This window comes from Polypterus senegalus, chromosome 6, assembly GCF_016835505.1.
Source record: "Polypterus senegalus isolate Bchr_013 chromosome 6, ASM1683550v1, whole genome shotgun sequence".
Taxonomy (NCBI): Eukaryota; Metazoa; Chordata; class Cladistia; order Polypteriformes; family Polypteridae; genus Polypterus; species Polypterus senegalus.
The window spans coordinates 134,807,930-134,820,213 of NC_053159.1; the positions used below are offsets into that span (position 1 = coordinate 134,807,930).

Genomic DNA, 12,284 nt, shown 5'->3' on the forward strand with positions numbered 1-12,284 from the left:
ATAAACAATCCTCCATTCCCAGATGCGTTGCCACCCTTCCACTCATCTCAGCTCGCCGTCTGGGAGCTCCCACAGTCCTTTTATTCTCCCTGACCCAGAAGTGTTCCCAATCCCCAGTCCATGTGATTCTTTATCACTTCCGGGTCAGGTACAAGTCCTTTTCTTCACCTCGAAAGTACGTCACTTCTGTCATCGCTCTTCCTATGACGCACTTCCAGGTTATAGGGCACATATGACTCCTTGCCCCCGTAGCTCCCTCTTGCGGCCCCTGTGGTATCCAGCAGGGCTGTGGATAAAAACTCCATTGTCCATGATTCACTGCTGGTCTTCAGGGCACCTCCATACTGCAGGGATGGCTCCATCTGGCGGCCTGGGGGTATTGGCCGGGATGACAAGCTGGCCATATACCATAATATATATATATATATATATATATATATATATATATATATATATAAACTGCTCAAAAAAATTAAAGGAACACTTTGAAAGCACATCAGATCTCAATGGGAAAAAGAAATCCTCCTGGATATCTATACTGATATAGACTGGGTAATGTGTTAGGAACGAAAGGAGGCCACATTGTTTGATGGAAATGAAAATGATCAACCTACAGAGCCCTGAATTCAAAGACACCCCAAAAATCAGAGTGAAAAAATTATGTGGCAGGCTAGTCCATTTTGCCAAAATGTAATTGCAGCAACTCAAAATTGTACGCAGCACTTTGTATGGCCCCTGTGTTCTTGTATACATGCCTGACAACATCGGTGCATGCTTCTAATGAGATGACAGATGGTGTTGTGGGGGATCTCCTCCCAGATCTGGACCAGGGCATCACTGAGCTCCTGGACAGTCTGAGGTGCAACCTGGTGGCATTGGATGGACCAAAACATAATGTCCCAGAGGTGTTCTATTGGATTTAGGTCAGGAAAGTGTGGTGGCCAGTCAATGGTATCAATTCCTTCATCCTCCAGGAACTGCCTGCATACTCTCACCACATGAGGCCAGGAATTGTCGTGCACCAGGAGCCACTGTACCAGCAAAGGGTCTGACAATGGGTCCAAGGATTTCATCCTGATACCTAATGGCAGCCAAGGTGCCTTTGTCAAGCCTGTAGCTGTCTGTGTGACCCTCCATGGATATGCCTCCCCAGACAATCATTAATCCACCACCAAACTGCTCATGCTGAATGATGTTACAGGCAGCCTAATGTTCTCCATGGCTTCTTCAGACCCTTTCACTTCTGTCATGTGCTCAGGGTGAACCTGCTCTCATCTGTAAAATGCACAGGGCACCAGTGGTGCATCTGCCAATTCTGGTATTCTATGGCGAATGCCAATCGAGCTGCATGCTGCTGGGCAGTGAGCTCAGGGCCCATTAGAGGACATGGGGCCCTTGGGTCACCCTCATGAAGTCTTTCTGGTTGTTTGGTCAGAGACATTCACGCCAGTGGCCTGCTGGAGGTCATTTTGTAGGGCTCTGGCAGTGCTCAACCTGTTCCTCCTGGCCCAAAGGAGCAGATACTGGTCCTGCTGATGGGTTATGGACCTTCTATGGCCCTCTCCAGCTCTCCTAGAGTAACTGCTTGTCTCCTAACCTTCTGGCAATGACACGTATTGATGTGCCATCCTGGAGAAGTTGGACTACCTGTGCAACCTCTGTAGGGTCCAGGTATCGCCTCATGCTACCAGTAGTGACACTGACTGTAGCCAAATGCAAAACTAGTGAAGAAACAGTCAGAAAAGATAAGGAGGGAAAAATGTCAGTGGCCTCCACCTGTTAAACCATTCCTGTTTTGGGGGTCATCTCATTGTTGCCCCTCTAGTGCATCTGTTGTTAATTTCATTAACACCACAGCAGCTGAAACTGATTAACAACCCCCTCTGCTACTTAACTGACCAGATTAATATCCCATAAGTTTCATTGACTTTATGCTATACTCTGATTAAAAAGTGTTCCTTTAATTCTTTTGAGCAGTATATATATATAGTGAATAAGGCACTATATAAGCGCCCGACCCGGCAGAGATTCACACCGAGGCATGTGTAAATGGAACAAAATTTTTTTTTATTTTCTCTTCAGCCGTGGGGCATGTCTTCCCCGTGTCCCACAGGCCCAACACAGTACCACAAACACTTAATGCATTAAACATAAATAAATCTTTTTTTCTTCACCTGTGGGACATGTCTTCCCTGTGAACCCCACAGGTATAACACAGTTCCAAAGTACCTTTTTATCAAGACAGCAATCCTTCCACTGGCACCACCACTCCTCCTCTCAGGCACCTCGTCCTCTTCCTCCCGATTCTGGCCCTGAATGGTGGTTGCTGGCTCTTTTTATGGCCCTCCCGGGAGTGCTCCTGGTGCTTGCTCACCTGTTCCCAATTGCACTCCCGTGTTGGGCAAATAAATCATTAATTTCATTTAAATAAAGAATACCATTAATAATTACACATGTGGGGGAGGCACGGTGGCAGAGCAGTAGCGTTGCTGTCTTGCAGGGAGTCATGTGGTTGGTGTTCCCTGCCTGGAGTTTGCATGTTTCCCTGGTGGGTTTCCACAGTGTGCTCAGTTTTCGATCCAAAGACATGAAGGTTTAGGGATTTGGTGACTCTAAAATGATGCTAGTGTATTTGTGTGCTTGTATTTACCTTGCGATGAGGTGATGTCCTGTCCAGCATCTGCCTCTTGCCCAGTGCTTGCTGGAGTGGGCGCACCCCTGGATTGATGGATTTAATCATTAAACATCCATCCTTTTCAAAGATATTGTGACAAGGTGTCCTCGGAATTTAATGGGTGTTTCAGGCAGTTCACAACACCATGAAACCGAACCTGTTCTCACCATGAAGATATCTCGCACTGCCACCTGGTGGAATCTTCCAGTATAAACAGTACAATGCTTGCATAGCAGTAGCGTCCACTGAAGCATGCATCGCGTGAAGTATAAACCTGGCCTAAAAGATACTTCCGGAAGGTTAAACATGACAAACATCAAATATAAGCATGTGGGGGCATTGTTTGAGACTATTTCAAGATCAGTGATTGTAATTATGATGTTATTCTTGATCCTTTACTAAGGATGTAGCCCTCTGAGGACCTCTGTCAGAGAGTGAAAGGTGCCAAATTCTATCAAACTTCTATTTTAATCGAGAATATAAAGATTTTAAACATTAAATTTGAAGCACACATTTTAATATTTGTTTATTATGTACTTTTACCTCATGAAGTAAATCATTACTTTTCTTTTGGACACCCTGAATAAAGGCTGGTTATGCAAATTCAGAGTTTTTTAGGTTTTTTTTAGCCTATTTATGCCAGTTTCCTAGGAAGGCATGTGTGGATTAATGATCCTTTTTGTGCATTAGCCTTTTCCACTGCAGTCTACATTTTTTCTGTGACAGTGTCAAGAAGCCCATTTCCTTAACTGTAGTTATGTTTATAAAGGTGCAGACATTTCCTCACAGAGGCCCAAAAAGACGCGGCTGCTGAGTTTCCAGTCTGGACTCGCAGGGTGGCAGTCTGCCCTAACTCGTCTGCAGCAGGCTCGCATTCCACTGTGAAACCGAGTCGTACAGTAGCACGTGGTCAGTGCGTGTGTGGTCTCTGACTCTGTGGGTGTATGTGTGCTGCTTGCCTTTTTATCAAGGGTTCATATTACACATTCATCTGTGTTTAAAAATAAAAAAAAATAAAATTTTTGGCTCAGCAAAGTCAACAGGGCATGTAGCATAGTTTCTTATATTACATCTTCACTTCTGTAACATAAGTGATTATGAAATCTGTTTTTTCTTTTTTGTGCAGCAGTCTCTAAACTTGCAGACAATGGCAGAAAGAAAGTGGTTTACACTGCAGGCACAAAATTTGGTGTTGGAGAACTTTTTTTTTTGTGATCAACTTTTTATTAAATATTTATTTGTATATATTAAACTGTGCTGGCCAGGCAACGTCTTCCAAGTAGCTTGGCTATATTAATAGATTAGTATTTGAATATTTGTCTTGTGTAATGTAACCATCTTATGTTACTATCAACTGATCTTGCCAATGATAAAGGTGTAGCCTTATTTTTAGCTATGAAGACTAATAGTATGCGAATGATGACTTGAAATAGAATTAACTTGATGTGTTTTTTTTTTTTGGGGTGTTCTTGGTTTTAAAGAGTCTACTGAGGGGTCATTAGGGGCCCTGAGATTAATAATAAAGGATTACCACATAGAAAAAATGTTTCTGTTTGTCCTAAAAAAAGAAGTGACAACACCTACAATTGAACAAGTCCTTTGCTAATCTGTATCTCTCCCTGTCTCTTTGTAATGTTGCTTCACCTTATAAAACAACCTAGTTCTCAGCATCCATCCATCAGTTCATCTTTCAGTTTCTCTAAAAAATCCTTTTTCTGTTTGTTTGTTGGTTGGGCAAAGAGTGTAAAACCAATCCTCAGGGCAGCAACCAATCATGGATACAATGACAAGTCACACTCTTGCATGCACCCTCATTCACACATGTACAGCCAGTTTATAGTACCTCTTGGGGTTGTGGGTGGAATTAGGATTACCTAAAGGAAAACCCATTCAGATAGTCACTGGACCTGAAATCAAATTCCATGTCAATGTTGTGAGGTACTGTGCCTCTGTATCACTCCCCTTCACTAAATTCTTCCATGACAAAGATCCCCAGCAGATTTTACTGTTGTATTGCCCATAAACTATCCTCATTGGTGTCATCATCAAGCTTTAAGACAGAAGAGTGATCCAGAGGAGTTTCTGGCCAACAGTTAAAATTATGTATAATATATATGCAAGTATAAAGCCCATTACAGGTGGTCAACCACCTGGGAACAAACTGTTTTCATCTGTAACATATAGTAGATGGTGGTTTCTCAAATAGTTTTAACCTCATAAAGTACAATACCATAAATAGGTGGGTATCCTGAATGTCTGACTGATCTTTTTTTAACATTGCATGACTTGATTATCTTATATTTTGCAAATTTTTATCTAGTGTAGTGTCTTGAAGCACATAAGTGTATCCAGTGGAGGGGGCTGACTGCGTGGGAATTCAGTCCTTTTATAAATGTCATGACATTTTCTAACCCACTTAATATCCAGATCATGGTCGTGGATGGACTGGAGCCTATCCCAGCAAGCACAGGGTGCAAGACAGGAACAAATCATGGACAGGGTGTATGTCAATTAAAGGGCAAACACATACTAGGGCCAATTTAGCATTGCCAATTCACCTAACCTGAACGTCTTTGGACAATGGGAAGAAACCGGAGCACTTGGAAGAAACCCACGCAGACAGTGTTAGAACATGCAGACTCCATGTAGGGAGGACCTGGAATGTGAACCAAAGTCTCTTTATTACAATGGAGCAGTGCTACCATTGCACCACCATGTTACCCTTCCTTTCATAACTTCAGAGAAACATTAAAGGAAAGTAATGTAATTAAAATACTCACTTAAGTTATTTCAATACTGATGGTGAACAAACACAATTAACAGAAGCCCATGGAAAAAAGTCTTGTCAGTTCATAGTTTCTCTGTTATTCATGATGTATTGGCTTTATCCACTGGTATTTTTCCCATACTTCATTGTTTCTCTGTTTTATACTCTTTTAGAGTCTTTTATCCTGGGATAGCCCATTCATGTCAAAATACATTCTTAAGGATATCCAGTTTCACTTTTGCCACCTGCCAGCTTTAAATATCTATCATGCTCTAGCCTTTTCATTTACATGCCGTATGGTAAACAGCACTTGCTTTAAATTAAAATACTTCATTTTACACCAAGCTAAGAGAATTTATATATGCATTTTTTAATCAATTTTAAAAAGACATTGTCTGTTCTTGTAGTTACTAAAGTAGGCTACTGGGGTCAAAAGATGAAAGAAAAAAGTATTAAAACTTACCAAATATGTCCATTTCGAAGTGGCCAAGGTTTTGATTTAAGAAAACATGTCTTCACATTTATGAGGCATCATCGAGATAAAATATAGAGCTAATCCTCTCAATCTGCCTCATACTTTGCTAGAATGGACACTAAAGAAGATAAATAAATAAGGTTTGACATGACTTGGGATGTTTATTAGTGGTGTTTATTTGGTTCTTTCTCCCTGTGCTAGACTATGTCCTCAATATTTTTCCTAAAAATCTCCTTCAACCTTGCGAAGAGAATTTATGTTATTTTGATGTAACTATTTTTTGTACATTTTCTAGTGTTACATAAAGGAAGCAGCTCTGCAGTGCAAAGACACGTTCCACTCCAAAGTCAAGAGAGCCTGTCAAGATCAGCGAACTGGTACAGTTGGGTAAGTCAATAAGTAGCTTTTTAGGAAAAGGATTGACAGACCTGAGTGTTATGAAAAGTTCCGCCACAGTAGTAGTAGTAGTAGTTTTTTTATTTTTTTTCATTAAAAGCAAAAATTAATATAATACAAACACATGCAGTGGATTTATATATATATATATATATATATATATATATATATATATATATATATATATATATATATATATATATATATATATATATATATATATATATATATATATATATATATATATATATATATATATATATATATATATATAGAGAGAGAGAGAGAGGTAACTTTATAAGTAGCATATATGTGATAGAAAGAAGAAACACTTACATTTGTTATTGTTCTTGTTCATTTTCAACATGCCCACCATCATTACTAATACAAAGGGTAATATGATTCTGTAGTTCTCTGAAAACATTTTCAAGCTGATTTTCAGTAATACCAGCAATCACATCAGTTATCCTAGTTTGTAAGTTTTCTAAAGATCAAGGTTTGGTTGAATAAACATTACTTTTCACATGTCCCCATAAAAATAAATCCAATGGAGTCAAAACTGGCAAACGTGGAGGCCAAGAAAATGTTTCACCCCTTCCAATTCATCTGTTATCGAATTTCTTATGTAGAAACTGTCTGACATGCAAAGCAAAGTAACAAGGAGCATCTTGTTGAAACACTATATTCTCTATCAGTCCTAATTGTTCAAGTTGAGGAATAAAGTCATTTTGCAGCATTTCTAAATAGCTATCATTATTAACAACACGCCCTTCAAAAAACAATGGTCCTATGACTTTCCCAAAGCACACCACACATGAACTTTGGGAGATTAGATTTTCAGTTCCCCAAATACGGCAAAAATAAAACTTCTAAAGACTAGATACACCAGGCTTTCTAATCTTTTTTACAAATTCTTTCTATCACATATACTATTTTAAATTGCACACAGACTTTATGGACACATTATATATATATATATATATAATATAGCTATATATAATATAGCTTAGTGCCTTGCTTGGGGGTCACATAATGAATTGGTTGTGAGCACTAAACAAGTATCCTTGTGGAGGTTTGGGGAGGAGGAGAGGATGAGGGTGGTTTTTCATTCTGGATCTTTAAACTCTTTGGCTGCCTAAGTTTATTTCTGGAGAACAGGTGAAATGCTGCCAGTAGGAAACATTATACACTGTCGCTGTATAACACAGCTCAACCTGGCATTAAGATCACAGTTTTCTAGAAGAATCAATAAAGGTTAGGCTGCACTTGATAAGATTACTGATTTATGTGGTTACCTATTCTTTATCAGTGGGCAACCAGACTGTGGTGAAGGGATATTCCAAATTCCACCATTTTAAAAAAAACTGAACTGCTGCTTTAATTATTTGTTACCACTATTGCAATTCTTATTTTTGGCAAATCTTTCTTTTCAGTGTTTATCTATATTCAATGAAAACTAAAGCTCTGTCTGAATGCATGTTATATTTTTAATTTGTGGCTATTTGTCTAGACTACTAGTCTTGTAAAATCGCAGTCTTTCACTTGAGATTGTGCATGAGTTTTATCTGTATGTCAAACTGGGTAAAGGAGTTCAGAATTGTTGTCTTTGTATGAACATGGCAAGTGCATTAGGGTTGTGAAAACATTCTGCTTGGCTTCAATTGTTTGATTGCCTAAAATGTGATAGTAGTATTTAAGTTTTTGTCTTGTAGTGCACTGTCATGGCTGTCTACATTTTTGTTAACACAGATGATAATGTTCAGCGAACAGAAAAACTTTATTATACTGATGTGTTAAAGATGTGATGCTTGGGTTGGATGCCAGCTCCAAATTGTCATTATGTGGGTGCTTGCCATGGACTTGTGCCCCTACCAGAGCCTATTCTTGCCTGGCCTCCAGAGATAGGCATTGGCCCGCATATTAAGTACATTTGAGAATATTATTAGTTATTGAATATATAATATATAGTATAAAATATAGTTTATACAATATTATACACTGCTCAAAAATTAAGGGAACACTTAATCATCACAATCTAACACCAAGTCAATTAAGCTTCAGGGGTATCAGTCTGCCCATTTAGGAAACCATAAGCAATTATGAATTAACTTCACCTGCTTTGGTGTAAATGAAAGTGACAAAAGGTGCACTGGAGAGACAACAGAAAGATGACCTCCAAAAAGAGAATGGTTTTGCAAGTGGTGTCCACAGACAATTGCTCTATCCTTATCCTTCCTCACTGATTCTTCTCTAGTTTTGCATTTTGCTAGTGCCTTATTGGTAGCAGCCTATTCAGGTTGCACAGATAGTCCAGATCCTCCACGATGGCACATCTATACGTGCCTTCTCAAGAGCATGGAGGAGATACCAGGACATAGGCCATTACACATGGAAAGTTAGGCAGGGCCATAGAAGGGCATAATCCCAGCAGCAGGACCAGTATCTGCTCCTCTGTGTGAGGAGGAACAGGAGGAGCACAGGTAGTGCTCTACAAAATGACCTCCAGCTGGCTGTTGGTGTGCATGTTTCTGACCAAACTGTCAGAAACCAACTCCATTAGCGTGGCATGAGGGCACGATGTCATCTAGTGAGACCTATGCTCGCAGCCTATCACCGTACACCTTGATTGGCATTGACCAGAGAATAACATAATTGGCAACTCCACCATTGGTGCCCCGTTTACCTCACAGATGAGAGCAGGTTCACACTAAACACATGTGACAGATGTTAGAGTCTGGAGATGCTGTGGTGAATGTAACACAACCAGCAACATCATCCAGCATGACCGGTTTGGCAGTGGGTCAATGACGGTCTAGGGAGACATATCCCTGGTGGGTGTCACAGACCTCAATGTGTTAGGTAATGGAACCCTGACTGCTATTAGGTACCGGTATGAAATCCTCAGAACCATTGTTAGACCTTACACTGGTGCAGTGGGTCCTGGGTTCCTCTTGGTGTAGGACAATGCTTAGCCTCATGTGGCCAGAATGTGCAGGCAGTTCATGGCTGACCAAGGCATTGATGCCATTGACTTGCCCACACCTTCCCCAGACTTGAATCTAATTGAGAACCTCTGAGATGTTATTTATCAGTGCATCCAACACCACCAAGTAGCAGCACAGGTTATCCAGTAGCTCACTGATGCCCTGATCCAGATCTGGGAGGAGATCACCCAGGACCATCCATCTTCTCATCAGGATCATGTCCAGACATTGATGAGAGTGCACACAGGCACGTGGGGGGCCATACAAACTGCTAAGTCACATTATGAGTTGCCATAATGAAGTTCACACTAGTTAGATCAGCTGTGATTTCAATTTTTGATTTTGATTTTCTGTGTGATGTTGAATCCAGCCCTCAGTGAGTTGGTGATTTTGATTTCCATTGAGTGTTGTTGCATCATTTTGTTCACAACAAATTATACAGTATTACTCAGTAAAGATGTCCCACTTGAATATTTCTTTCATTGAGATCCAATGTGTGATTTAAGTATTCACTTAATTTATTATTATTATTGAAAATTGATGCATAAGAGGCTTGGCAGAGCATCACCAGAGAAGATACTCGGCACGTGGTGATTTGTATGAATTGCTGACTTTGCATGTTAGGCATATGTGACAAATACTAAATATGACTTTAATATACCTGCCATTGCTATGTTCCAAACATTATGGTGCCCTGCAATTGGGATACCATTTATAAAAAGTGTTGTAATTTTTACCTGCTATCAGGTTGAGGAGCATGCACTGGTAAAGCGCATTGCTGTACCCATAAGATGACAAAACTGCTCTGGATCCCAGTTGGCAAGGTTTCCAACCTTAGAAAATGGACTAATGGCCAGAAAAGGGTTGAATTAACTGTTCAGAATGCAGGAGTAGAGACACATCTTGTTGGGTTTGCTGTAGAGTTCTATTATGAGGGACACCAACTTTCAGTACTAACCTCTAACCTCAGCAGATGCATCTCATTTTTGTGGCCATTGTATTATTTTTAATGTAGTGAATGATAATAAACAGACTGACAGAGTATCGCTACTATATTGGTGCCAACAGAAGGACTGTTCTGGGCTGCCAGTAAAGTTAAGCTGCTTTTCCACAGTTTCTTACTTCTCATTCATACGTATACTAGGGCTAACTTGTGGGAGTTATGTTACCACCACACTTGCAAACTCATGTCTTTTTAAAGGGAGGACCTCTACTAAGTAGTAATTTACACTGGATGGAAGTAATGGTCATTTGAGCCTAGGATAAGACTCATCACACTTGCTTCTCTTCCTTCGCCCGAGACCACTTGGTCTTTTTAGGCAATGAAAAACACATCTCTGGGTTCTAGACAGTTCCTTGGAATTAGATATTGTATGATGAGATTTTTGATGGTTTTTTTTTTTTTGGTCTTAATTTATAAGTGCTTAATAAGACAAAGCAGCTTGGATAGGCTGAATGGACTCCAAGTGGATGCAAAAAGTAGCTCTTCTTTTGTCCAATTTAGATGTTTGCATATCTCCAGAATTTTTTAAATGGCCTAATGGAGTGATTATCATTTAGTTCTGTTTTTTACATTTTGTTGCCAACTGCATATGTTTATTTAACACATCTGTCTACTTGTCTGTCTCTGTTTATCCTCAGCAGGTTTAAGATTTCGAAGATCATTGTTGTGGGTGACTTGGCAGTGGGGAAAACCTGCCTAATTAACAGGCAAGTGAGACCACAGTTAATGTAATGTTCATTACATGTAAAACTGAGGCCTTTTTCTTTAGGAAAATTACTTGTTGTTTAATAGAAATCCTTTTTCATCTTCCTGCTCCAAACAGGCCAGCTTAGCGTTTATTGTAACTCATTTACCCATAAAACTATTGCTGTTGTTTTGCCAAAAGTGTTGTCCCTTGTAGGATTACAGTGAAAATGTCACCCCAGCACAACATTTGTCCATGTGACAAAACAGAGAAGAGTTTTTAATGTCAAAGTGATAACAAATTAATTACAAATATATAAAACATAAAATTGCTTAAGTATTCAAATTCTTAGTTGGACTGAGATCAGAGCCCATATTTCTTAAGAGCAGAAAAATGACCTAACTGACTCAAAAATCTCAGAGTGATGCAGATCTGGTCCTACTCTTAGGAGTAAAAGTAATAGCTTTGAAGCTACTCCTAAATTCACTAGGATTTAGGAGAGTTCATGAGCTGTCCTAACTCGCTAGGAACCATAATTTCATCATTCCAAGAAAACTACAAAACACCTTAATTTTGTGTCATAAAATCGTCATTCATTCTCAAGTATGAACTCCTACTCCTTTCTGGTAGTGGATGTCGACCACTTCATAACTACTTATGTCCTACTATGGGGTAGAACAAATTCTTATCCTGGTCAGACATTTAGTGTAATTCCTAGAATTTTCTTGTCTCCATCCCTTGGTGTGTACTTTATACTGAACCACCACAAGTTGTCCTTTCCCTATAAGGTGCATTTATACTAAAGTCAATTGAAACTGTTTAATTAAAGACACGTGATCTCCTTTGAACTAAATTTGTGATGTCTAGAACCAAGTGGCTGCACCAGTGATGATTTAAGTGCATCATACTAAAGGGGTGAATGCTTACGCAAAAAAATATTTTGGGTCTGTAATTAATCTAGGCCACTTTTCAGGGATGTGGTTTCACTTTGACATTAAAGAGTCGCTTTCTGCTGACCAGAGTCAAAAAAAGCCTAATTCAGTTTTGTATAACAATAAAATGTGAACATTTTCAAGGTATATGTTAGATTGATTAATGACTCTACATTAGCTTCATATGAGCGAGTGTAAATGTGTTTGCTCCTTGGTGGTTTTTCTAGCCTGTGCCTGATGCTGCCCAGATAGTTTGCCTTTAATATCAACATTTGGGCATTTGGACTCACACAGTGCATTTCTGGTGTTGTGTTAAAACCTCTCTTCCAGATAAGGCTACGTAATGTCACTTTAATTGCTTCTTTTCA

General features: G+C 39.5%; 1 protein-coding gene across 2 annotated transcripts in view; it reads left to right on the top strand.

Annotated features, from left to right (window-relative positions):
- LOC120531662 (ras-related protein Rab-34-like) overlaps positions 1 to 12,284 on the top strand; it is a 47,971-nt gene that overhangs the window by 18,416 nt on the left and 17,271 nt on the right. The window contains exons 3-4 of one of the 2 annotated variants that reach the window (XM_039757273.1): positions 6,212 to 6,303; positions 10,938 to 11,006. In XM_039757273.1, the coding sequence (XP_039613207.1) occupies positions 6,212 to 6,303; positions 10,938 to 11,006 (161 nt within the window). The remainder of the gene's footprint in view (positions 1 to 6,211; positions 6,304 to 10,937; positions 11,007 to 12,284) is intronic. The other variant, XM_039757274.1, reaches the window with a different exon arrangement.